The 27,971-nt window shown below is 38.9% G+C and overlaps 1 protein-coding gene across 2 annotated transcripts; it reads right to left on the bottom strand.

Moving 5' to 3' along the window:
- Positions 1–122: 122 nt before the first annotated feature.
- Positions 123–27,950, bottom strand: fam193a (family with sequence similarity 193 member A). Of its 2 annotated transcripts, none has more exons than XM_038306133.1 (23): positions 27,535–27,950; positions 26,166–26,240; positions 21,571–21,813; positions 17,678–17,853; positions 17,419–17,586; positions 16,993–17,242; positions 16,777–16,901; positions 16,496–16,643; positions 16,337–16,411; positions 16,160–16,234; positions 15,957–16,069; positions 13,161–13,403; positions 12,275–12,431; positions 11,968–12,123; positions 11,280–11,558; positions 10,742–10,967; positions 10,285–10,635; positions 8,119–8,401; positions 7,836–8,022; positions 7,181–7,420; positions 5,526–6,396; positions 3,811–3,892; positions 123–1,110 (listed from the first exon to the last, which is right to left on the bottom strand). In XM_038306133.1, exons 1-23 carry the CDS (start codon positions 27,754–27,756, stop codon positions 1,017–1,019), a joined length of 4,839 nt encoding a protein of 1,612 aa, XP_038162061.1. In that variant the 5' UTR covers positions 27,757–27,950; the 3' UTR covers positions 123–1,016. The 2 variants fall into 2 exon arrangements, with proteins under 2 accessions (XP_038162061.1, XP_038162062.1); XM_038306134.1 differs by having other exon boundaries at positions 10,333–10,635.
- Between the last annotated feature and the right edge of the window lie 21 nt (positions 27,951–27,971).

The following is a 27,971-nucleotide window of genomic DNA, read 5'->3' as shown; positions in this document are numbered from 1 at the left end:
TAATTCTCTGTATAGGCGTTGCTAAGGAAGTTGCTTAGATTTTAGCTGATCAAAGCACCAGTCAGGTTAATGTAGCTATGGGTGATATACTATTGGTATGGTTACAGGAATCTATGGATCCATTTACCCTTTTATATTGTTTTAATTTACCGTATACAGAAAATAAAATTTGACACAAGACACGTAAGCCTGCCATTCTACTGTATTCCATCTTTCAAAAAAGAAAGACAAGATTTAATATTACTTAACAATATGTTAAAAGTAGCCGGACTGGCTTCAGTGTTAATACAATATACACTCTATAACATGTTGATAGTGTGAGTATTGTTCTTTTTCGATTTCATTCTGTAAGTATTGACACAAGCTGGCTACAGGTCAAAGAAAAGAAAGAAAAATAACGGATATTTCCTAATAATTTTAAACAGAACTTAGAACCAAAAAAAGAACATTGTCAAGTATTACAGCTTCCTCCATTCTATGAAATTGGATGGAGGCGGTGGGGGCGGAGGGAAGGGGAAACCAGCAGACAAAGCCTATTCCTTGTGAATCAAGTAGAATAGACACCGTGGAACGATAGGATAGTAAGCCACAAAATGTCAAATACAGCTTTAATTCAGACATTTTTTTCTAGTTTCCATAGTCTCTTTTTTTCATAAGGAAACCATCCAGAAATAATAAGCATCTTTTGACTACAGGTTTGCCGGTGGCCATTATAGTCAAAAGAAACCCTAAAAGCACACAAGCACGCAAGGAAGATTAATCAGATGTAGAATAGCTTTCTGTGATTCTTTTTGTATCATTTCCATTGAATCTTTGCAGGTAAATTAGTCCAGATGGATCTGTGGTGGTACCACATAGGAACAAGAACAAAGCAAGGCAGCGTGGGTGTGGTCTGGGCACAGCAGGAGAGAAGGTCTGGGGGGGACAAGTGGGTGAAGGTGATGGGTCACGGGTGAAGGGTGGCTTGATATAGCAATCAGGGTAATGATTTGTGTTCCGATAAGTTAACAACACCCTCAATGTGCAGCAAAGGTAGCTTTCTTCAAGCTAAAGTTTGACCAGTTTATGGAGAGCCGCTGACGAGTCTGTCTGGCAGAGTCCAAGCAAAATCTGAAAAAGAGAGAGATAGAATGAAAGTCTGAATCTACTTTATTGCCCAAATTTGTTCACATAGATGAACGAGGAATTTAATTTTTGGTTTTGACTGCTTATGTCATAAAACAATTAGGAAAAAAAACAACAAAAAAAACAAAACAAACATCTACCAAAGCAAATTCAATTTTTATAGTTATAAACAAACACAGATTCAATCATTGACTAAAATTCACTACAATATTTACCTCTAGGGCCAGATAATAACCATCACTACACAGACATATCTACTACTAAGAATCAAGCATGGAAATCTTATAGAAAAATTCAACCTTAAGTGTGGGATTATTTATTCAGTGGAACCATGTCAACATCTGAAGAGAGTTACCAACTCTCATATCCTAGGGCTGTGCAACATGGCTAAAACATATAACATGGTATAAAGCTTTAGTATCAGTCAATGTAAATAGTTGAAGGGCTGCAACAACGAATCGATAAAAATCGACTTTTAAAAGCGTTGGCAACGAATTTCATCATCGATTAGTTGTGTCGCGCGATTAATGCGTCATCCGCCACCGCCGTCATCACATCCACTTGACTGAAACGGGGGAAGAAAAAAAATACGGCAGAGCAAGTCAGCGCTGGAGGTGCAGTGTTGCCAATTCAGCGACTTTTCAGACCCCTCCAGTGACTATTTTTCAAAAAAGCGACTGGCGACAAATCTGGCGACTGAGGAAGCCGCCATGTTCTTTAGACTGAACTGTCGCGCTTCTTGATGCATCACACCTCAACCCGCCTCAAAGCCAACGCTGATTGGACGTTCGTTTGGTGAACGGCTCCAAATTTTCTTCAACGGAGAGTCTCCAGACTAATTAGTGAGTGAAATCTTGAAAGCTCGCGAGATCAGGATGGTCTCACAAGGCTACTATTTAACAAGAGGTCCGCCCTACTACCAACCTTGCTTAGAAATGTGCCTGAAAGGTAAATACTAGGGGTGTAAATAATAATCGTTTTGTATCGATGCATCGACACGTCCGCAAGAGAATCGATTAATGTAGTTTTTTTCCCTCCGGTCTATTTTTATCCATTTGCTCCTGGGCGTAATTCTCCCTCCCGTGCTGCGGTGCCGCTAAACCTATTTTGCCCTCCTACCGCGCTTTCTGGTTATACTCTTACAGCAGTTTGTTGCAGCAAGCTTCACACAGACATTTTTAAATTATGCTCAGTATTGAAGCGTGGTCTGGGCTACACGCTGTGGGTCTAGATACGGCCGAGGCGGAGAGGAAGTGGGGACGAGTTTAGTCCGACGACGGAGGGACAATGGGGCAAAAAGAGCGAAGATCCAGCTGGAAAAAGGCTCCCAGCGTTCTCGCGCACCTCGCTCTTCTAGCGGGTCAAACTTCACGAGTTGTTTTCCGCAATTTCAGTCATAAAAACAAAACAAGCCGGCCTCCTGTCTGCAGCACTGTTTGCGGTCAGCTACAATCTGGGAGAGGAGCAGCGGAGCGTCTCTCAAGGGGGCGGTGACGCAACACTCTGGAGCCTTCTTCTTCTTCTTTTTTTTTAATGGCGGTTGGCAAACAACTTATAGGTGCATTACCGCCACCTTCCAGAATGGAGTATGGACCAGACAAACTATTATATTCTCCCTAAAATACCCGTTCTTCTTAGAAAATTAAAAATACTACCAAAAACTACATCCCCAGATGACCTTTGAAACAATTCCCTTATATCTAGTTTATTTTTATTCCTGTCTAACTCTCTACACAACATCTCTCTTTCCTGAATATATTTATTACATTCTAAAAAAATATGTTGGACAGTTTCTCTGGAGCCGAGGTATTGCATTGAACTGATTACACTGATATTGTGCAGTATTTTTGCAGTATTTTTTGATGCAACTTTTCTACTTCTGTTATTTGCTGTTGTTTCTAAAGAAAATGCATAATGATATTACAGCTTTCATTGATTTATTTCAAACTTGAAACTTTGTTTAGCCTGTAAGGTGTAAAAAAAAAAAAATAATAATAAAAAAAAAATTAACCGATTAATCGAATCGAATCGTGGTGTATTCTTAAGTATCGAAAATAATCGAATCGTTGGGTCAGGAAATCGATACTGAATCGAATCGCCATGATGGATGTGATTTACACCCCTAGTAAATACATACTTTTTCCTCTCCCTACACCCCCCATATAGTGTATGCATGTCTATTGCTATACATGGAAAATAATTGATGTCTCTTACATTAACTACGTTTTTCTCACAAGATAAAAATGGGCATAAATAGTTACTCCAAGCAAGTGCCTTTAAAAATAAAATAAATTAAGTATTCTATTACCCCTACTTTATTTTCAAAGAAATTTCTAAGTACTAACCCATTTCTAGTATTTCTGGATCAGAAAGAAAAAGATGGAGGTCACAGAAAAGAAAAAAAAAAAACATAAAATTTCTTACATTGATATCTTAGTCAGCAAACTTGCATTGGCGTTTACTTTTTTATGAAGTGCTAAATATGGAATCCAGCAACTATGCTAATTGGACTCGATAGGTGCAAACAGCATGGTGGTTTTTATGGACACTAAAGGATGTAGTTCCATAATCAGCTTATCCAAAAGCTAGGAACCAGAGTAGATAAATATGATGGCCCTACAAGTGGTATCTTTTTAAAAATGTAATAAGAATATAGTCAAGGTTATATTAGGTTAACACACATACCTTTTGAAATACTCCACCTCCCTCTCAGTTTCATCCATTTCTGTGCTATCAAGGTCGATGTCTTTGGGCAAGAATACGTCATCTGAAAAACAAACGAAAAAAATAGATTTTGACTTTATCTGTAAAACTTACTTCAGTGACTTCAGACTAGCAGTATGAGCAGCCCACACAATCACAAACCACAGAGTGGCTTTAGCACAAAAACCAGGAGGCCAACCAATGAAGAACTGATATAGTGCTGTCCACCTAATGCAGTGTTCATTGAGTCATTTTCTAGTTGCAGCAGGTAGCATTTCAGCACTTTCTCAGAAATAAGAGTATTAGAAGATCCTACGAAATAAAACGCCACATTTCTTGTTAAGAAGATTTTGTCTCTTGTACTTTTCATGTCTTGTAGCTTTCAAGGTAAAAGCTTTTAGCTACAGTCCCTGTGTACATCTGAGACATTTATTCCATCTTTGACTCCAAACTAAAAATCCTTGAGTTGTTATAAACACATTTACAAACAAGAAGTCTTTTGCAAAAATAACAAGGAAGAATGTATAAATGCTGAGAACCTGCTTCGACTAAATGCTTAAGTTGCTCTCTAATGTAATAAAAGACAGTTTAATTATATATATATTTCAAAATCTAAATTGCTTAAGACGAGTGAGATTTATACAGAATGTGTGAAAATGTGGAAGATTATTCAACTGATTAGATTCATTATCAGTTCATTTTTATAGTTATCTCACTACTTTGCTGTTGTTCCTTACCCGGTACCACTTGAATGTACAACGCCAAATCCATGTCTATAAGTCACCTTAAATCTCTGTCCTATTTCTTTTTTTCTCTCTCAATTCAATTTAAATATGTGTATTTATGTGGATGCACTTTATATACCCCATGCACCTTTTCCTCCGTTTGGCACCTTCTTTTGAAGTGAATTTCTCCATTGTGAGATCAATAAAGTTTATCTTATCTTAATTACATTTTTTTTTTTTTTACATTTATTAACATTTAATTAACTTAACCTTCTTTTAGACAATACATCATTGAGGTTCATCACAAACCGTAGAGCCATGACACGTCACTGTGACCTGTACTCTCAGGAGGGATGGCCTTCCCTCTCTACGATAATGCAGTGTCATTGGCACACTTTTATTTCCAAGGCCCTTCTTGGATTGCTGCCCTCTTACATTTGTACCTTACTTAAACAGAAAAACATGGCTTCTCATGCCCTGAGATCCAACAATCAGCTGTTACTCACTGTTCCTTTTGCCCACACAGAACTAGGGAAGAAAGCCTTTAGCTACGCAGCTCCTTGTACGTGGAATTTTTTTTAAAAAAAGAAACTGGAAGTTGACTGAGTTTTTATCTTTAAATGCTTTGAAGTTGAAAGTGAAAGAATTTAAAGCAGCCTCAATGATCTGTAATTGTTTTACTTGATATGTTTTCTTTATGTACCTGTCATTTAATTTCATGTATCTCTGTTATGTAACTTTGCTGCCTCTTGGCCAGGACTCCTTTGAAAAAGAGGTTTTTAATCTCAATGGGATTTTTTTCCCTCGTTAAATAAAGGTTAAATAAATAAGTCAGCAATTCTATTGTTAGTCAATTATTTGTTTACATCTTTTGTCTTTCCGTGGACCTGTGGTGGTTATCCCCTTACTGGATACCTTTTTTTATTGACTTTATAATACTAACTGCCTTTAAAGCGAATGTTGGACACCTACCTATAGAGGTATTCATCTTGTCCCCCTTCTTCTTCTTGCTTTTCTTGCTCTTGCCTTTGGGTTGGGGGGACTCTGCAGTGGGAGGTTTGCCATTTTGTTGGGGCTCAGAGTGGGAGGCTGGAGGGAGAGATGGGGAAGGGTTTGACACAGGGGGGCTTGTCCTGCTTTCCTTGATTTGGGTAAGGGGCTGTTGTGGTTGCTGCCTTTTTCCACTGACACATCTGCTATTACTCCTTTCCTCCTTGCGTGGTTCTGTTGTGGGTGTAGAAGTCAGGGTCTCAGCGGGCCTGATTCGTGTTGCTTTGGTATCTTCTGTAATAATGGGGGTGGTATTGTTAGTCTTTGTGACCTCATCTGAGCTCTTGGGCAGTTCTGGCACTCTCTTTGCAATGGAGTCACAACATGAGACTTTCCCTGATGGCTTGGCTTTACTTTTACAGCCAACAGTGGAAGGTGCGCCATTGAGGAGATTAGCTGTAGAGTTGGTCTCATTAGAAAGCCTCGTTTCAGGGGCACACTTTGAGGTGTGCTGAGAGATGGGCTGGGGTACAGGTTCTAATTTGTGTTCTTTCTGGTCAGAGAAGTGGATAAGGTTTTTAAGCAGCTGCGAATTTCCGTTCTGAAGGTTATCTAGGACATTCTGAGCTGTCTGTTTGAGGGGTTGTGGGTTGTTATGAGGGGGTGCGGTGTTCTCCTTTGCTTTCTCTTTCTTTTTCTTCTTGGCAGCGCGATGGTGCTGCAGCTCCTGCAGCCGTAGCAGTTCTTTTTGAAGTGCCGCCTCTTCCTCTTCCTGCCGCCGTCGCTGCTCCTCCAGCAACTGCTGCTCCTCCTTTTCACGGGCCTCTGCCTCCAAGCGAGCTTTCTCCTCCATCTGAAAGATGAAGACACACAGAGAGCTGATCATCTGCAATTCAACACTTGGGTCTTTGCAAAGAGAACACAAAATAGTGCACAGCTGTAAAGTGAAAGGAAAATTACAGCAATGTTAAATCTTCTACAACCAGAAAAAAACAACAACAAAAAACTGTGTAATTGCAATTGTATTATAACCAGTGCAAATGACGTTTGCATAATTAATCCGAGTCTAGTTGTATGTAATTGATTGTGATAAGACCAATTCATTTTTAAAGAAAATAAAGCAGGGTTAGGTAATATAAAAATATATAAACCTTTAAGAATCAATGAGGCAGCCAAAAGTTCTCCTAAAACTTAAAGGAGGCTGAATAGAGCCTCAGCTCAGGTGGAACAATCGCTGCTAACAAAAGATAGCTGTTAGATGTGCACTTTAAATCTGGTCTTTATGGAAAAGTGTCAAAAAGAAAGTTGGTTATTTAAGGAAAGACATTTAAAGTGTGCTAGATGCCCTATAGAAAATAACAACCATGTGGAAAAAGATGCTCTGGCAGAAGAGAGAATTAAACATAATCCTCTAGATGGAGTGTAAAAATAATGTATACCAAGCGTACATGTATAACAAGGCTTGGGCAGCCAGTCAGATCTAAAGGGAATAGATAAAGACCCAGAGATGTAGCTTGAAACAGATCTGAGTAGAATTAGGTTTTAATACACCCTAGTCGAAGTCAAGACCAAAACCCATGACCTTTAAAAAAATATAAATTATAATAAATAAAGTTTCAAAATTTAGGACAAGTCACCTTTTTTTGTTTATGTCTGGCTCGTTTGGCAGCCTTAGTGCTGGATGCAGGTTTATTGTCTGCGCTGTTAATAAACTGCAAAAGGTCCTCCACCCGCCTGTGGTCCTCCACCCCTCCATCTCTTTCTATCACTGGCTGCTGCTCCTCACGCTTTGGTTGCTCCTCCTTACGCTTTGTGAGACGCAAGCGCAGCTTCTCCCGCATCTCTGCATAATTTCGGCTGGTTGGAGCAGCTGGTGGCTAATTAAAAAACAGTACAGAACAAGGATAAATGTAAGATTTTTCAAAGATATTCATATTACACATTACATTTAATAAGAGTGATGCACTAAATTTTTCACTCCAGCCCTATAGGTGGCGAAAACACGCTTAAAGTGGGTTTTCTGCCAAAAAGAAAGGTAGAGAGAGTTGCAATTAGCATGCAGATCCATCTATCCCTGTAGAAGTAAGCACTTTTTCACACAAAGGTTACAGTTAAGTCCTGCTGCAATAGACTCTTGACAAACGAGCCTTCAAGGTCATGTAAACAACAAAAACCTTTGAGCGAAACATCTACGTGCTTATGGTTAGTGTTCAGCCCTTACTGTAGCTACAGTAAACATTGTTCAATAAAAATCTTATGACTAAGTCAGAGCATAAATCCTTTCACTCTTACCCCGCCATGCCCAAAGAACTCGCAGTAGCAGCAGTCACAGTACTTTCCCTCCTTCTGGTTGGTTGAAGTGGAGGTGGAGGAGCTGTGCTCGGAGCAGCTATCCTCATCTGGACTCTCCTCGCCATCGTAGGGCGGATGTTCATATGATCCACTTCCTTCACAGCGATGGCCTTCACAGTCAGGGTCACTGACAAAATTAAGTAAAAAAAAAGTTTCTTAAGCCTCAGCTTTAAATTTAGTGTTTCCTTAAACATCTCCTTTGCTCTAAACCTGTTAGATATACCTGCAGACACTAGTGGGGGCGCTAACTGGACCATCCACTGAAGGTGCTGGAGGTTCAGCAGGCGGAAGGCAGAGGGCATGATGGGACTCCACAAAGTCTGGGGGTGGAGTAGCCATCTTTGGAAAGGTCTGTGAGCCCACTGAGGAGAGTTGAGATGTTGGGGCTGGGGGTAGAGTGGGGCCAGAGAGTGGAGGAAGAGAGGCAAGTCCCATGGAGTTGCTTCTAGGAGCTGCAGACATGGGCTGCCTGTGATCATCTTTACCTAGGCTGTGAAAAACATCATCTGGAAAAACCAAACAAAACAGTCTCAGAAATGTATAGATATTTTTTAGTACAAAAACATATTTAACATTGAATAAACACAGCAGCCATGTCTTTAAGCTCAAAGCCTACTCTGTATTGTTTACTGTGGAGTTTGGAGTTACTGTGCACTTTGTGTTTAACTAAATTTAACCTCATCGTAATCCACAACTACATTTAAAATAGGAACCCCACAATTTGAAACCCAGGATGGTAAAGGTGTTCTTTGGTCTGGGGAGGCTGCATTTTTTTTTTTTTTTTTACATCATATTGACATTTTGAAAGGAGGCTGAGGGTGCACAATTTATAACACAGGCCCTGATGAAGCACTGCCTGCAGAGATAACCTCACTCTTCCTCGGATTTAAGCTGCAGCATGATGAACCGATACAAGACTGATGGCTGTTGAAGAGAAACAGGAGCTCATCTACAACTTTTAACTATTTGAAAACTATAAAAACAACCTAGAAAATGTGTTTTTATCCCTTTGGTAATTTATACCTTTGCAGTTTAATAAATTTATATCATGGTCTAATGATACCATTTACCACAGAAAATGTTAACCCAATATGAAAATTTCACATCAGCTTTGAAAATAGGTGGACTGAACTGATTTTTAACAGTCTACTCATAGACTCATAGACAGTCTACTCATAGACTCATAGAAGAGGAACATTTGTTTTTTGTTTTATTTTAATGATAAAGAAAAATAAAAAAAAAGGTCAGCGGGAGACCACAGAGGGTTACTTCTGGCTTTCTTGAGGTTCACATTACCCAAACCAGGACTAGAACAAAACTAAAAACAATTGTTCTAAAAAAGTTTTCAGGTAAAAATATACATTCCTTAGTGCCTAAGAATAAGGTAAATGGACCTCTGTTTATGTATGGATGCCCAATCTGCCCTATAGAGTAATGCATTTGCTCTCTAGGGCAGACTGTTAAGTAAGAATTAAATGACAGGAATCGAGTATTTGTGAGCTTTTAAATTCACATTTCATTTAAATGCCTGACTATAATAAAAACTGATTATATGTTAAGCAAATGGGAATGAAATATTTTTTACCTGTATTAAAGAACAAAAAGCCAAAGCTCAAGTGTAAACTATGGGCATATGAGGAGGCATAATGATGAAAAGCCTAAAATAATAAACTACAAATTTGCAGATTTTTCTTTTTTTTTTTTTCTTTTCAGGTTTTATGTCTTTTTCTGTCATTAGTCTTTTCATAATGATGCCAAATACAGCCACCAGACTGCTAAACCACCAACTGTTCATAAACTGTGTTAGGCAGCTGGTTTATAAGATCCTCGTTAAATCTAGTCCTTTTTCCAATAACTAAGATAAAATCAAGTAAATAGAACAATGGTAGAATCCTCTGCTACCACTCATTCAGAAATTAATTTCCCTGCATGCTTTTCTTAAGTAAAACCTCTCCCAGGTTGCATCCATCATTTTTACTGATGCTTATTGTCTGTAATGTTCTTTAGGGCAAAGATTCATGTTGCTGTCAGACTGGATTAAACAGCAACAGGTCAAAAACAGCCTTTCTGATCAAACATTTAGAATTTGCTGACTTAATTGGGAAAAAGGTAGCCATCTAATAAAGCAGTAACAGTTTGAAGTAAAGGTTTGAATTATTTAATGGGTTTTTCAAAAGGCAGTTAAATTATCTTAGACCCTAAACTGATTTCTATAACGTATCCATTCTAAGTTTATATCTTAAAGTTTTAACTGATTTAAAGGCTTTAAAATAGATTAAGACAGCTGAACAACAGCCTTTGTTTTCATAGGTGCATAGTTCACCAATTATCAGAAAAGAAGCTTCATGATCAGTACAAACCTAAGTTCTACTTTTAATTCCTATATTACCTATAGTGTTGGGTCTTTTAGATGCTAGATGGATGGGTGGGTTATTACTTGACTGGACAGTAGTGGCAGTGCAGGACACAGAGGATGTGGCAGCAGATGTGGCCATCACTACACGGTTGGTCTCCATGAAGGCATCCTGGAAATTGTAGAGACACTTCTTCTTGGCGCCAGTCTTTTTTGGCTCTTTGGCTTCTGAGGAGGAGCACGACGATGACGACGATGATAAAGACGACGACAGTGATGAGGAGGAGGACGTGGGTAGGGGTGTGGGCAGTGGGGGGTGCTCCCCTTGGAGGCCGATGGATGTTGGCGGAAGGGGCACATCAGGGAGCGGGGGTCCCAGCATTTCACCTGTGGATCAACACAAAGAGAAAAGCGTTGTTGACGAGGGACGGTTTGCTGCGATTTGTGATTTATGACACATGTTGCCTCTTTCTGCTGCAGTTCAATGGCTCACCTGGCAGACATTCAGGCAACAGCACCGATGGATTCCAGCTCTTCATCACAGCAGCATCCCAAAGATTTTCAAACTTAAGAGAGAGGCACTGTAGTGAGGTATTCCAATCGCCTGCTCCGCCTGTCCCACCAAAGCAGTTCTGGTATACATGGTCTGGTAATGATGTGCTGAAGGCCGGCTGCTTGGGGGATGAGTGGTGGTTTGATGCTGGATTTGGGGGCAAAGGCTGAAGGAAGGAAACTGTTATTAGAAGGGATTATAATGCCATCAGATTAGGATCAATTAAGTCCTCAAATGCTTTGGGCTTTCCTAGATCAGAATCAGACTGTCCCCTTGTGGTACACAAGGAAACTACACTGACAAAAAGCAAAACTGAAACCCATCTATGCTTAATGCTGTTCCTGGAACCTTAAAGAAATCCCCAGAGAAAACACACAAAAAAAGACAACAATAAATTCCCCTTAAAATTACTTTCATAGCTGAAAAGTGACACAAAAAATTATAGTAAAGGGAAAAAAAAAAAAAAAACCCTTCTCACCTTGTTGTGTGTGAGAGGTGGACAGGGAGGGAATAGTGTAGGGTGGAGGAGGGGCCGGGAGAAGTTCTGCAAGGGCAGGTGTCCATGGATGTGTGGGTATAAGTGGAGGGCAGGGTGTGCGGGGGATGCCTTGCTGTCTGTGAAGAACTGGTGTTCGACAGTGGAGGGAGGCACAGAGTGGAGCCGACTGGGGGGCAGGCAGGGAGCAGGGCCTGGAGCAGAGGAGTTAGGGTCCTGGTTGCACAAGTGGCACTCGCAGGCATGCTGGACCTGATCTACCTAAAGGTGGCATCAAATATTCCAAAATAAAAAGTACACCAACTGAAGCTTCAATCACAAAACATATACGTTTTCCCAGATTTTATTCGAGAAACCGACACCAAGTCAAGCATTACTGAGGTGGCCAAAAAAGTAACACGGTTTTACAGGTAAAACCTTACTTTTAAGGGTTTTGAATATTTGAATTGAAAAAAAAAAATAAAAAAGAGCAACACGGGGAAATCTAAAGTCAAAACCCAATTGTGATATATCCTGTTCATTGTTACATTTACATAAACTCATACAAGATTATATTCATACATAAATGATAGATGGCAGTTTAGGGTAAAGGTAAATAGATTAAGGCCTCAGAGGAGTGGCCTAATAGCCTTGAGTACATTAGAAAGGCTTGCATAAAGTGTTGTAATACCTGTTGGTGGTTGTAAGAGGGTGGAGGACTGTTAGTTTTTCCCAGGGAAAGTACTTCCTGCTTCCCTGGGGGCTCCCCACTGTTCTGACCATTAATTTCCTCCTCATCACCCTCCGATGAGCTGCTGCTGCTGGTAATCTGAGGGGACTGAGACAACTGTAAAAAGAAAGGAATTAAGAAAGCAGACAATTTCCACAAATGACCAGTAATCCATTATTAAATCATCACAGTCAGTTTCATCATCCAGAAACACAGCAGGGAAATTCACACCCGATCTTGGGTAATTTTGTTTGAACAGATAACTCACCCCTGGCTTGAGTGTTGCGTTTCCACCCTCCCCGTTGATGCTGTGATGAAGTCCGTTCACAGCAGCTGAAACCGCACTGCTGTCCTCATAGCTGTTCATAGGGTAGATGTTCCTAAATTTACTGGACAAAGGAGGCACTTCGTCATCGTCGCTAATGCTACAGTCAGAGAGGGAAGAAAAAAAGTCAGAGGTTTAATCATTGTTTGACAGTAAATGCAGGACTAACACCCAACAGTCACTAATGGTGCAACACCTCATGAGTGCACAAAGTATTGAATGTGTTATTACAAGGCTCCACATTTTTTTTATTTATAAAAAATAAATCACTTTTAAAATGTGTTTTTTAATATGTATGTGTATATATATATATTATTTTTTTGTTAAAAAGTAATTTCACAGCTTTTTTTTTATATCCGGGCTGACTACATTAGCTTTAAAGTCAATAAAACCAATTGTGAAAATGAGAATGGCCTGAACAGAACGTATCTAACTCACAGCCCGGTGATCCTCCTTCCTTTTTCCTAATCTTTACTAGTTGTTTGGGATCCAGAGGCAAACTTTATGCAGTTTAAATCCACTGACCATGTTTAAAATTCTCATTTACATTCTCTACACCACAAAAACAAAGAGTTCAATCCCCATCTGGATCATTTTAATTAATGTGCTTCTTTTTCCTTGTTCCACATCAAAACCCCATATATCAAAATAGGGATGCCAAAATTTTAAACCTAATCTCTGATGGTGTAACTTGTTTCCTAGACCTATTAAACAATATGTGAAACTAAATTTCATACTTTCCTAAAAGCTCTGGTGTGGTAATTACGAGTCCAAATCTGACCTTACAATCCCTGCTGGCTAATATTAGAAGACTGGCAAATTTGCTTACAAAGTGCTGACATCCCCTTCGGGAAGGATGAGCCTTGGATGCTGCTGAATTGTAATGGGAGAACTGGAGTTGGAGCCAGAAGCTGAACTGCCTGAGGAGAGGCTAGGAGGGTGCACCTCTGAAAGGTAGTCCCTGTGTGGCTCCCCTTGTAAAGGCAGCTTGATGTGAAGGTCCTCAGTGATGGGCGAGTCCATGATTCCACATGTTAGGATGTGGGAGAGACTGCAGTCATCACATGTGCACCTATAAGGAGAGAGATCATTCCCAAAAAACACGAAGGACATCAGAAATCAGTCAATTCAACAACAGTAGCTGTAACTTCTTAGTAAACTAGTACAAAAGCAACAACAACAAAAAAAGTAAAAATCACACTTTAAACAAATATAATTTGTTTGTGGGGTTGTAAAAAGAAAAAAGTTAAAATGCAAAATTATTGCACGGGTCCCTAAAACAAGCTTATTTGAAGATAAACCGATCTCCCAAGCTTTATTTTGACAAATTACTGGACATTTATTGAAATCCTGCTTTTGCTCCTAAAACAGCCCGTTTGGCACCTTCCAAAGTAACAAAGGGTTTACTGCATCTGATCGAGGCATTGGCTCAGCCATGGTAACTTACTTCACTAGCTGTGGTTTGCATAGGGACTGATAATAAATTCAATGATTTTGTCATAAGAGGAAATTAAAATGCTGTTTGCCTCTATTTAAAGGTTGATAAAAAAAAATGTGTAAATATATTACAATTGGATAAAAGCAACTCTGTGTCATCTTTTAGCCTAGTATAATAATTTGACATTAGTCTTGTTTCAGTCACCCACATGATATAAAAGATATTGGAGAAACAAGAGAAATGAAGAAAACCCTAGACATTTTAAAGAAAGTTATACAAGAGTATAAAATGCTCCAAAATGAGAAAAAAACATATGTTATTTTAATTTAAAGTCTAAAATATTTATTTAGCATTCAGGATGCCTTCTAGGATTTTTTTTTTATGATGGTGGTGGACTAATGGGGAAGGGGGCCATGTGAATGGGTGAATTGTGTTAACATGTATTTTAACTCAAGAATTTGCGGCTGTTGTTTTAATCTGGCAATGCTCCATGATCAATCCCACGTAATGGTTACCTGGAATTCATCTCGTGTCATTGGGTCACAAGATATGAATGTACTTTTTTTTTTGTTTATCCAGATTGTCTGGTTCAAATATTTATTGACGGTTACTATCAATATGTGGGAGGAGGGCGCTGCCACACATTATTTCTGAGCCAATCGCTCAAACCAGTACAGGTCAGGGCTATTGGACTACAGAGCATACCCTCCTATTTTGCCCCCACATTTTCTCGCTCTCTGATGAAAATGATGGTAAGAGATCCAACCGCTCTGTCAAAAAAAATCATCATGACTGGGGTTGCTCTGCTCGCCATTGTGTCCTGTGTACTGCTGAGAGCTGAAACTGTGTCCAAACCCCCTAAAAAATCCACGGTCCTCTAGGTACAAATTTTGTGAGATGATTTTCATTTTTTTTTTTTTTCACTTTTATGCGGGCAGAATAGTTTCTTTGGAGCAACCCAAGTTGTACTTTAACCCCAGCTGATGCAATGAGTAGCTTCTCATTTCTAGACAGTCCTGTTGAAACACACGTCCCAGGGTCATAGATGAGAATTTTAAGAAGGGCCGATTCAATGGCTTGCTTCAAGCAGACAAAATGTCTAAAGAGATTGCAGAAACTATCTTGGGTAAGAGGATAATGGGAGACCATACTTCTTGAGGAGGAAATGTGTATAGGAAGAAATCCTGATTGATGGTGAGCACTTAAAACATTCAGCAGAAATTAGGTATGTTTAATACTGTGGAGCATTTCCACACATGCAAAAAGGAAAGGAACTAATCAGGACTGAGCCGCTGTGTAGCCACGAGAAAAACACTCAGTATGGCTAGTTAAAAGAAAAGGCTACAGTTTACAGGTGAGAATAAAGTTCTACCCTGTTCCAGAGTGTTTAGTACATCAGGATGACAAGAAAAGCAGATTAACTGATCATGCCTGATGCTTATTTTGCAAGTCTGAGATGGGAGTGCTATGATCTGGGGTTTCTGCAGCTGGCCAGGTCTAGGTTCAGGAAAGTTTCCTCAAAAACTGAGTTAGCCGATGGCCTGAATATACTGGTTAATCCCTTGTGGATTGTTTTTCCCCTAAGGGCACGGCCATATTCCAAACTGACACTACCAAGATTCATTAGGTTCAAATTGCTCAAGAGTTGGTTCAGAAAACATTTTGAAACAGCGATTGGCCACCAGAGAGGTCCAAGCCTTAACCCCATTGGGAATCTTTTGAACAAGCAAAACAAGGCTTTGCCCAGTGGTCAGACTGTCCCATAATCAATACAACATATTGGTGTTAAACATTTTATGGGAACAATCCGGTGAAAATGAAGAAACTTGCAATGCCTCAGCAAATTAATGCTAGAATCAAAGCTAAAGGTGTTCCAATTATTAATGGGTACACTTTTTGGCCAGGCAGAAAATATGATCTATGCAAGAATCATCTGCAATAATAATATTGATAATTCCCCAAAAAATATTTTGATGAAACATTCCGCTTTAACAGGTTCCACAAAAAGCCACCGAATCTTCTGTAGGAAATGCAAACCAAATCTATAATAGAGTCATAACAGATCACTTTGGGAGCAGGGAAGGATTCAGTTTTGTTTTTTTCATAAGAAAAAAAATAAAAATAAAAACCTAAAAACATATGCCACTGAAAAAAATAACAGACAAGCCTATAATGACACAAACGTACCTTCTTCTATAATTACAGTTTGGACAATCGGGAATACTAAGACGGGAAGAGAGCATCCTCATAGTGTCTGTGAAATTGTTGTCTCCAGCGGAGGGTTTTTTACTGTTGGGTAACTAAAAAGATAAAATGACAAAAAAAATATATATAATAATTAGATTTATTTTAAACCTCCAACATGTCTGCCTCAAACACAAATCACCTACCTGTTCTTCAATGAACCTTCTCTGCTTGAAGAACTCCCAGTCCTCCTTTAGCATTCGCTGCTTTGTCTTTAAAGTCTTGACAGGAACAGATGATAAAAGTAACATAAAAATTGTATACATATATGTTTTATACGAATAGAGATAAAAGAGGACTAATAATCTTTAATTTAAACTTACATTTTTGCTGATCAAGGACTTGTGGGGCTCTGTTTTTTGGTTGGTCAGACTCTGACCTTCCACCTTAAAAAGTAACTAAAGAAAGGCACAAAAGAGTGAGAATAACCCTCAAATAAAACCACTTAGGCTGGACTTCGGTTTTATTTCTGAGGCAAATACCTGCTCATCTACATAATCATCAATCCTCTTTTCACATTCCTGCCACACACTGGCCACAGAACCCATCTCCTGCTGCAGCAGCTGGTATTTTTCCAACAAAGTCCGATACATGTCTTCATTATACGAGTCATGAGAGGATGTACCATGTCTGAAAAGAAGAAAAATTGAATTTTGGGGACCTGGCTAAGATGAAAATAGCACTCATCATGACTTCAATTTAGTAGAAAAACAAATACATTCCATATTTCCAATGTCATTACCAGATGGAAACAATATCTTACTTCAGCTGTGCAATAAGAGCCGGTAAACTGTTGTGTAGGATTGGTTCAGAAAAGACCAGATTCTCAAAAAGGTGCTTGTTGTGCAACTCCCAAGTCACCTGGAACTTCTGAAGGTGCTCATTCTCCTGAAACAAAAGAAAAGAGAGAAATACAGCAGTTAGAAAATTCCCATAAGGGGACCAAACATTCTTAATGAGCAGGAGAAGGGGAACTAACCAGGGTGAGAAGGAAGGTGCTGATGGTGCGTGCAGCCTGGCACAAAGCGTTGTACTCCTCCAGGAGAAGAGAAATAAACTCGTGGGCCTGAGGTGGACCCTGTGCTGCAGCCACAGTCCCTCCTGGAGGTCCTGCAGGCTTTGAGCCTCCGGAAAGGTTCTTCAGAAGCCGCACCTTCATTTCTAAGACATACTCCCGAGCCTGCTGCTCCAATCGCTGGTAGAGCTGATATGGATCTTTTACACATAGTCTGCATGAGAAAGCCACATAATGTAATGTTATGAGTTATTATTATGTTCAAAGAAGTAGCTATATATTTCTGTTCCATTTAAGGGACACGTTAGAAACCCTGCTCCGTTTAAGAAGAGCTTTAACAAGTCAAGAGAGACCTCTACTGGACAAATATAGACACTGATCATGCTGTACCTGTCCACCAGCTCCTTCATGCCTTCCTTATCCCTCTCTGAAGGCTGATCTTGGTCGTCTGCGAGCGGTGTTCCCGTCTGCCGGTAGATGCAACGCACTAGGTAACGAACCTCAGACCAGTGGTTCTGCAGCTGCTGCGACTCCCTCTCCGATTCAGCAGATATCTCTCTGTAATTTGAACAAAATGGTATAAAAACCCCAGTACTACTCTCCCTTTATTTGAAACGAGTTTCCCTCTGTCCGTTTAGTTTGAACTTGCCGTCTCTCGTTGCAGGTTTCACAGCTGCACACCGTGTCAGCAGGCATTGGAGCGGTAAGGTCTGGAGCAGGAAGCATGGGTAGTGTAGGCGCAGCAGTAGTGAGCCTGTCAGCTGGCGCTGCAGTCTGAGCCAGGCTTCCATTAGTCACAGGCATGTGCAGCAGGAAGTCCTGACTCTATTGCAAATACAGCAAATTAAAAAAGATAATTGTTTTACAATAATTACAAACGATATTTGTTTTAAATTCTAAAATATTGAATTTGCAATAACTTCCTCTAAAGAATAAAAACTAATTTTTTTCTTTTTTTTTAGAAGAAGAAACTAATACACACAAGGTTTTTAAGTTGGGAGACAAAACCTCTGATCTGAAAGTGGCTGTTGACAAAATGCTTTTTTTTAAACAGCAACAGCTGCATTTCAAGAAAGCTGTCTTATTTTCTCAATTACTAACATTGAATTATCTATTCAAACAGCACCAGCTATACAAGTCAAACTGCACAGTCAAATCTTTTTTTTTTTTTTCAGTTAAAACATATACGTATCACAACTAAATACTAATACACATCAATCTCTACACCTTTTGTTGAAAATATAACAGCTCAGATAATGTGTGAATCCTCTAATGCAGCTTATTATACATTCAGTACAGACATAGAAACATTTGGCAAGCCTGTGATATTATTTACTGTTATAATTGTTAATTTGCAAGATTCAAAAATTTCTTTAAATTTTTTTGCAATTCATTTTCATTGATTTTGATGTTGACGGGGTTAAATAAGCCATTGCTTTATTATGGGGAAGAGGCGATAAAACCAATTTCCCACTCTATAAAAGTACCGTATTTTCACGACTATAAGGCGCACTTAAACGTCCTTTTTTTCCCTCAAAATGTGCGGTGCGCCCTTTGGTGCGGTGCGCCCTATGTGTGTTGTAACTGCGACTTTTGAGACCACCTCATTGAGGAGATGATGAAAGAGTGGCTGAATGTAAGGAGACCAGGTGTTTTTTTTCCACTCATCACCATCGCTGTTAATATGTGACTCCATGCGTGCCCATCTCACAGCTGATGTGAAAAACATGGGGAAACAAATTAACCCTGTGCTCGCTGTTCAACCGCTCGACATCGGTGTGAACCGGACCCAGCAGGTGCAGCAGAAGCAGCGAGTTTAAATGCAAAGTTAATGGTTGACGCGCGTATAGGTGCAGCAAAAGGTCCCGCAGCGCGTTTTGAGCAGCAGGCGCTGCGACAGCGAGACAGACACAGCGCTCTGATGACATATGACATTAACGCAAATGAAAAGGGCTGGATGGATGAGGAGATGATGAAAGCGTGGCTGAGGAAGGTGTATGTGAGGAGAACAGGTGTTTTTTTTCACGCATCACCATCGCAGTTAATCTGTGACTCCATGCGTGCCCGTCTCACAGCTGATGAGAAAAACATGGTGAATCAAATGAACGCTGTGCTCGCCGTTATCCCGGGGGTCTGACAAAGGAACTTCAACCGCTCGACATCGGTGTGAAGCGGCCGTTCAAAGTAAGGCTGCGAGCGGCGTGGGAGCGATGGATGACCGACAGAGACCACAGTTTCAGGATAAGTGGAAGGCAGCGCCGGGCAAGTTACGCCACTGTTTGCGGATGGATTGTAGATGCTTGGACTAACGTGTCTGCTGGCTCTGTTGTTCAAGCTTTCGCAAAAGCAGGCATTATTTCTGAGGAGCTGCGCTGCACGGAAAGTGACTGACAGCGAAGAAGGGGAAACTGGCATGTCTGATTTAGCGCAGCTGTTTAATTCAGAAACAGAGGATGATGACTTTGATGGGTTTGATTAATACTTTGTAATAAATACATGAATAAAGCACAGTCATACTCAGTTTTGCTCCCGCTCTATTTTTCTACCTGAAAACTTAATTCAACAGCAGCCTCTGGGCGGGTCTCCTCCTCTTCACCGCGGCGGCTGGCAGGTGTTTTTTCATCTAAATAATCTAAATCTTGCAGCTGTGATGATATTTGCTGTGATCAGTGGGAATAAAGTAGTTTTAATATGTTTTAAGTGAGAAAGACCACCTGAAAACTTAATAATTGCAGTCAGTTCATCCAGATTATCTATTTCTGTCGGAGGCGCTCAGACGCCCACATACCAGCGGTGCGCCGACAGGAGAAATCCCTTCAACAGCAGCCTCTAGGCTGGGTAGCCTCCGGGTTCACCGCGGCTGCTGGCAGGTGTTTTTCATCTAAATAATTTTAGCTGCAGGCACCAGGATACCGGTAATAAAAGCGAACAAATTCCGTCGGCAGGTTTCAGGATTTGAAGTTAATTTAGGAGTGATCACAGCGCTGTGTCATCTGCGATGTGTCTGTCTCACGGCCAGCACCCAGGTTTGATTAATAGTTTGTAATAAATATATGAATAAAGCACAATCATACTCAGTTTTGCCCCCGCTGTATTTTTAAATACGCAGTAGAGGTATTTAAAGGTAGTAGAGGACATGTACCGTTATATAAAAAACGCGCCCTATAGTCCAGTGCGCCTTATGTGTGTGTTAAATACAGAAATGGCACGCATAACTGAGAGTGCGCCTTTTAGTACGGTGCGCCTTATGGTCGTGAAAATACGGTAATGAACTAATAACTGGCTGGGCCACACCTATCTATGTATTTTCTATATGTGGTATAAAGTAATTTATGCTGCAGTGCTTCACTTCTCTTTATGGAGCAATTTAGCCACATAGGAGAGATCTTTAGACAATGATAATGTCTCGGTTTTAAATTCCAGGCTTTGACTAGACCACTATAAAACAGTTTATTTCTTGAGCCTGATGAGATGGACTTACAGACCGGACATTCTCTGTAATGATTTCTGATATAAGGCAAGATTTATAATTCCTCCTACTGTGGAAATCTGCCAAGTAAAAAAGTAACAAAGAACACAACAATCATCAAGATCTTTTTTGGCACATGTGATACTTGTATTGTTTTAGCTCAGCATTAGTTTGGCCAACTCTGTCATGGATGTCATTGCTGCCTGGGCTCTTGGTAATTACGGCCTTTAGAGGTCTAGATGTTCTTCTGTGTCATTATCTTATTCATCATAATTTTGGTAGGCCCGCCACTCTTACCATGGTTACGTCTTTTCTCCATTTGTAAATGATTACTCTCACTGTGGTTCACTGTACAGTTTTAATGTCATTTACCCATTTATTACAGGCTGCAGTGTTTGTCCCCCAGGCTGCTATTCTTGTGACAAACTTGATATTCCGTGGAGCATATTTTTAAACCAAATTTTTTATTTTTTTTTAACGTACTCATGTTACCTCTCTATATAACAAGTTCCTTGACGATTTATAGTAGAGTAGACCACGACTGTTTAATCAGCGGCTTATGTATAGGGTTAATTTTAGTTTTTGGCTCATTAATCGACATCATCCAAAATGTGGACGATGTAAAAACAAAAAACAAAACAATTTTTGCTGCTGGATGCAGCATCTGCACTGTTCAGGTTAGTCGGGGCTCAAACAGCAGTAAGGCAAAAAAAATAAAAAAATACCCAAATTTAAGGCAATATCTTAATCAGCTCTACAAAAAATGATGATTTAGTCCTATGTTGAAACTGCTAAAATTAATGAAGCTTAATTAAATTGTATAGTTCTATGTTTCGTTTCTTTGTCTCGAATCATATTTATGATTATTAAGAAAATTTCAGTTGGACTATAGTTGAACAATGCATATCCCGTGTATTTCCATGTTCAGTTTTTTTAAATATTAATATATAAATAAAATATATATCGGCTTTTAAGACCCATATATGGAGGCAGTGATGAGAGAAATACAGATATAACTGTTCACACTGCATGTTAAGTCATAATTTGGTCGTCCTTAAATAAAGCTCACTCACCCCTAACGACTGCTCTAGAGTTGTCCGTCTGTCTTCTTTCTCCACTGTATGTCTACAGTCAGAGCATACCCACAGAGGCAGCTGCAGGGCACTGGGTGTGCTGGGGGGCTGTGCTGTGCCGTTCTGACCGCTGATACCAGCTTCTGAAGGCACATTGCTATCTTTGCGCTCGCATCGGCACAAAAGGCAGCGATCTCCAGCTGTGTAGGGCGCCCGCTGATTAAGGCCAAACGTGAACGGCGTCTAAGGAGAGATCGTGGGTGAAAGAGATCAAATTAACATGTGGAGTACACATGCCTATTTTTAAATAAACATTTCAATGACTTGTTACTAACCACTATTAGCCAGATAAACCTTTATAAACCAAATACAAAAAGAAAAGTTACCCTATATTTAGCATACAATCTTTCTGGTCTTTATAGTTAATATCACCTACTTTTTTGGCACATTGGAATTTTTACCATGACAGCAGTATCACCTAAATGGACCATTATTCTTTGAATATTTTTGTAAAATGGCAATAAAATCGCTTCAAATACACGGATGCAACTGCAACGCTTGCAATTCCATCCCAATGTTATGCCTTAATAAATACTACCGAACTAAAACCCATCATATCTCTGGTTTTAAGAAATTAATTCACAACAAAATAAAAAAAAAATTTTTTGACAGAAGTTGACTGCAGTGCTTCACATAAGCTAATGTTTTTATAATGCGCTCCAGTTACATTAAAGGATCCAATGCTGGCAGTAAAATCAAAGATTTCTAAGGGGTTAAAGAGGAAATAAAAACAAAGAATGGATATTAGCTTAGGAAGAAAGGGAAAACAACTGTTTGGCTTTCTATAACACAGTAGTGGTAGCTCAGCAAAAACATTATATCAGTTCAGCCTTCACCATTTTTTCTTAGTCTCACCTAAGAACAGGCAGGTCTCCGCTATCAAGATATTCTAAGATTTCAAATGGACTATATGGCGGTGCTATTAACATTGTAGCCTTGTAGCGATCAAATCCTGGTTTCAATCTGGGTATGGGTTTTTCTGTATTAGACTCAAATGTTGTCCTGATGCATGCTGGTTTTAAATTACCCTTAGGACTAAGTGTTTACTTGCAGGCTGTTGAAGCACTACCTTTCACTATTTGTAAGAAAAAGCTGTTCTAATGCTTAAACAGGCATGGTCTTTTCAGCAGCCACATGCAGGCTGGCTTCCCAGATAGTAGACTAATTATCAACTAATATTGATGCGACATAATTTACCATCTACCTACTTAGAAACAATTCATGTTACACATTCCCATTTTAATCTGTGTGATATCAACATTTGCTTCAATGTTATAAAACCATAAGAATTTCCTAGTAAGTTTTAAACCTACATCTCTGGGAGGTATGGTTTGTTTATTTTTAATGGCCAATAACAACTGTTATGGTTACTTTGAAATGGTCCATTTTTCCTTGTTAAGTAATTTTGATTTAACTTTCTGACATTGTTTCTAAGATTTGACCAGTTTGTACTTTCAGTTCTTCTAATTCCTGTGTATATTACTACATAGCAGATACAGAGGAGACAAACAGAACTGCATTAGGCGCCTTTTTATTTGATTTTTATAGTGATCAATACAGAGAAGCACTTTTTTCATTATAGTTTTCCAAGCTTCAATAACATTCTATAAGACTTCATACTAGGGCTGAAACGATCAGATAAATCATGACTAATCAATTATTGAAATAATCGTCAACTAATTTAGAAATTGATTAATCGTTAACTGTAGTGGAGAGACTGTAAAACATGCCTTTAGCTGACAGAGCAACCAAATAAGAGCAGTAATTGCATTTAAATTGAAGTATTCAACAATGATAAAACAGCTACACTGAAAATATGGTTAGGATATGTTCTATCTCAGATTTTTATCTTCAGAGTAGCAGTAAATTAAATCAGTGTATACTTCAGCATTTCTATTCTATTTGAATTATTTACTTTGTAATCTAAATATATTTCACACTTGTTCAAGAAAAAGAATAAATCCCAGATCATCACATTTTTACTGTTTCATGCTAAAACAGATTTAAGCAGAGAGACATTGCTGAAAATAAAAATTGCGATTGTTTTTTTTATTTAAATATTCCTCTGCAATAACCAAAAGCATGTGGTTAATGCAGAGGTAATTTCTTTTCATGACCTTAAAACTTTGCTCATCCAGAGTTACTGTCACCAAACGCTTACTTCTATTAGCATGCATGCTAGAAGTAAAAAAAAAAAAAACTCTCTGAATGCTTTTAACCACCAATAGGTCTGGAGTGAGAAAGTGATTGTTGGGGATGTGCAAAAAAAAAAAAAAATCAATTTCTGATATTAATCTTAAGGACCAATACATATAACCAAAGATAGTTATTTTAAACAAATTTTCCACTGTCCTTAAAGCCACCAATAAATACCATTACTTTATCAATTTGCTGCTGAATGTTAATAAAATACTGGTATCAATATGCTGCATCTATGCCGTAATTCAAGTGACAGCTCAAACTAACGTTTTTAATACCAACAATCCAATTTGCAATCAGATCTAATTCTACCCGATTCAAAAACCAACTGATTCTAAATCTTGAGAATCAGAATTGTATCTCTTCTTGAGTCTGAATGAATACCAACCCTATTCATTGTTTTAGGCTTATTTAATGCAACCCGACAAAAATTGAGAGCATCTGGGATAACAAAATTGGGTTTTATATAATCGCAATTACACTACAAATGCACTAAATTGCCCATCCCTACTTACAACAACAGCTAGTTTTTACTATTCTAATAGTCTGGAACATCTCAAGTGGAAACTTGGCTAGTCTTTGAGAGGATTTCACTTTAGCAAGGAGTAAAACACTCAAATTTTGTATATACATTTTTAAACATAAAATAGCTTCCATTAGGTGAATCTTTATATGAAACACAGAGCCCTTTAAAAATGCCTAAACGTGCCAGGATCAATAACAGAAACAACCATGTGTGGTAGAGAAAACTGTGCAGTAGAAATTCAGTTATTAACCAAGTTGAGATTTCAAAGTTAATTTACTGATACAGAGATGAATGCAAATGACTGACTTTAAAGTCAGGTCATATTCAGAATTCAAACTACTTTTAATATGAAACTATTACATACTGATCAATAAATGATAGGTGTTTTTAATTAAGAGTATTTTTTTTATGTGCTTTACTGGAGACATCCATGTTTGTCACCGAACACTACTGCCACCTGCTGGTTTGTGACGTCACGGTGTGGTATCGGCTGTTGATCAAGTCCCAGTGCTCTATCTGGTGTTTTTCACAACGCGCTATTATCCAAGTCATCTTAAAAACATTTTTCTTCTAAATGTTGGCTACATATGTGTTTTTTTCTCTGGCAGAAACTTCAATGTTAAATTCTCCCTCTTCAAGTTGGCAATCCAACTACGAACCCGTGGTGGATTATGAATTGGAAAGGTGATATAACTAATTTTTCTTTCACTTTTACCCAATGTATTACAACATCCAACTACCTGAACAGGGGCATTGTCAGTTTAACTATAGCTCTCACGAATGTATGGTGAAGTCCTCTCGAAATCTAAAATAATTGTTGTTGATTGCAGATGTGTCTAGTAGTTCCCATTGACTTTGCTTGTAAAGCGGGGAGAATGGCACTGGGCTTACCGCACTGTGACGTCACTGCTGGAAGATGTCAGGAGTGAGGTGTCACTATATTTGGGCAAAAATGGCCACTCTCAGACTCCGTGATCGAGACAAAACTGATTATTTTTATTTTTTTACTGATTAATGCTAAATTCATTCAATAACTACTAACGTATTAATTTTAGGTATAGATAATTGTCCATTGATCATTCCTTGCCAACCAGACTTTTCATTTAAACACTAAAAACCTGGACTGAAAACGAGATATACCTTAATAGCAATATGTGGGTAAGATAGATTTCTTTTTTAACCACAGAGGCTAGAAAGCTGTCAAAAAACACTAAGATATACATAAAAAAAAAAACACATAGCTATTGACGCCGGAGCAAATTTCATCTAGCCTCATTAAAAAGGCCAGATTTTATAGAAACAAATGCCACCTGTGTAGAAATATCCTTTTGGAGCTTTAGGAACTTAATTAAGAGCAAAATATAGAAAGACCCCCCTACAGTATTCAGGCTCGCCCTAAAGATGGCGCTTCACTAAGCATCCTGCGACATTACAGAATAGTAATGGCAATTCCCTCACCACTAACCTTTTCTCCCCCGAAAGAAAACCATAAAGTATGCTCAATTTTGCAGCCCTAAGCCACCACATGCAGCAACGTTACCTGCAAAAACTTCTCCAAAACATAACTTAGAATAAACCAACCTTGTTGTACAATGAAAATTATTTTTACAAAAACGTTGGTCCAGCATAGGTTTTCCCTGAACCTTATTTAAAGGATTATAACTACAGTGCAAAGCACGTCTAGAGAAGGAAAGCCACACATGAACAAATGCATAAACAGAGTTAATCACAGTATTCGCTGTATTTTGCTTCACAATATTTAATCTGTGACTGAGTTATGTTGACTTAATAATAAGCGATTTAAATTTACCTGAAGAACACCGGAGAACTCAGCGTTCACTGGTCCCTCTGCAAACTGAGGAGTAATGCTGCTGTTCCCTTTGACCTTAAGTAAAACAGAAATATATTATTCAAGTTTAGAAAAACATCTACAGTTTTTACAAATTAGCAGAATTAATTACATTTGTTTAACGTTTCGCAGCAATCCACAACATATTAAGTTCTGCATGTTAATGAGTAGTTTATATTTTAAGATTATGTGATTAATATTATTACTGCTAGTAACAACAATGACAATAAAACATAATAATATAAAACATGCACAGTGCAATAAGACTTTTATGGTACTGGATACACTTTTAAGGTAAGAATTAAAGCATAGCAAACCATGATAATGCTGATAATCTTTATGAATTTATATAGATAAAATATAATACTTTAATTCTATATCGTTGTATGTTCGATTTTGCACCTTTCTTGTGGTGTAAAGAAGTGTTTATATTAAAGTTGGATCATTTTAGGCTCATTAAACTCTTTTAAACCTTCAGAGCTCAGCTAACATTGTAAAAGGTTGAGCTTGTATCTACAGTATGTTGATTCTGACTTGTTTTATTGTATTTAACAGAGACATAAACCTCAAGTAACCAGTTTCTGAAATAAAGCTTCATAAAATACATTTCAAAATAGTGACATTTCTGACTTATATTAATACTAAGGCTAAGTAAGAGAGTAACTTTTGAATTAGCATTCATATAATTGGCTGTAAAACTGTATGTGCCTTATTGTTTACCTATGTTAAAGTTGTTTTTTTTTTTTTTATTTAGAAAGTATTAGCGGTTAGCTGCATATTATGTTGCCTCTGTGACCAAGCCGAATTGAAAAGAAGACCTTTATACATAACATAAACCTGTAAAACAAATCGAAAGCCGACGGGTACCTGGGTTGTTAATAGTATTAGCATTAGCTAGCATTGGTGGTTAGCTGTAAACCACCTGCGCTGAACCCTAATAATCTTGTATTGACCAAGCTAATCTCCACCTACACGGACTGCATTGGCTCATATTAATATGTCCTGCCGACAAAGTGTATGACGATGCAGACAGAATCTCTCAACTTTAGCTAACGTAAGAAAGTCAGTGTTCGCTCAACAAAGTTAGCCTAACGTTAACGACGAAATATAACAGTAGGTTTAAACATGTATATATGCTGGGTTCCAGGTTAAGTGACCGATACGATATTTCCAAACACGACGAGTATGTTAAGATGTAGTAAAGTACATTAATTACCAGCTATTCTACATGTATGAATTAGCCTGTATTCTTATGATCAGCTCTGGGCCCTAATCAGATTTATCGTTGGTAACACAACAGTAGTGACATTTTTCTGAGATGCATTCTTACCTCTCCATTTATGGCCGCGCTGGATCCGATATTTCCACTGCCGGGACTCCCAGATGTGAGGAAGCTGACGACCGAGGCAGGTGTTGGTGTTCCTGTACAGCCTAAGGCCGGTGCAGCCCCGGCCTTGCCACTGCTGCTATTGCAGACAGCACTGCAGCTACTGCCACCGCCCCGCTTGTTCTTCCTGCGTTTAGCCCCTCGTTTAGCATCGGTTGGACTCATTTCTTCAACGGGAGAGGGGAGACAACTCGCCGTACGGACTTTGCAGAGTCTCGGGCAGAATGTCCGTAGAAATCCCGCGGGTTTAAAGCCAAGAGAGCAATTAGAAGAGTGTCAAAACGATAGAAACCGAGTCCCATCAAAGTATAAGCCGACTGCATAGATTCCAATATGGCCTCTGGACAGACTGCTTCAGCTAAACTCTGCTTGCGTCATGA

This window comes from Cyprinodon tularosa, unplaced genomic scaffold (assembly GCF_016077235.1).
Source record: "Cyprinodon tularosa strain WSP-4 unplaced genomic scaffold, ASM1607723v1 ctg573, whole genome shotgun sequence".
NCBI lineage: Eukaryota > Metazoa > Chordata > Actinopteri > Cyprinodontiformes > Cyprinodontidae > Cyprinodon > Cyprinodon tularosa.
The sequence above is the reverse complement of the archived record's forward strand: the minus strand, read 5'-3'. Positions and strand labels throughout refer to the sequence as shown.

What these genes read in the sequence shown, in the direction of transcription:
- fam193a (XM_038306133.1), bottom strand. Translation starts at nt 27,756, where the DNA reads ATGAGTCCAACCGATGCTAAACGAGGGGCTAAACGCAGGAAGAACAAG. An exon ending in AGTCCTTGATCAGCAAAAAT is followed by an intron (nt 16,235 to 16,336) that starts GTAAGTTTAAAT and finishes GTTCCTGTCAAG; the next exon opens with ACTTTAAAGACAAAGCAGCG. An exon ending in AACTGTAATTATAGAAGAAG is followed by an intron (nt 13,404 to 15,956) that starts GTACGTTTGTGT and finishes CTCTCCTTATAG; the next exon opens with GTGCACATGTGATGACTGCA.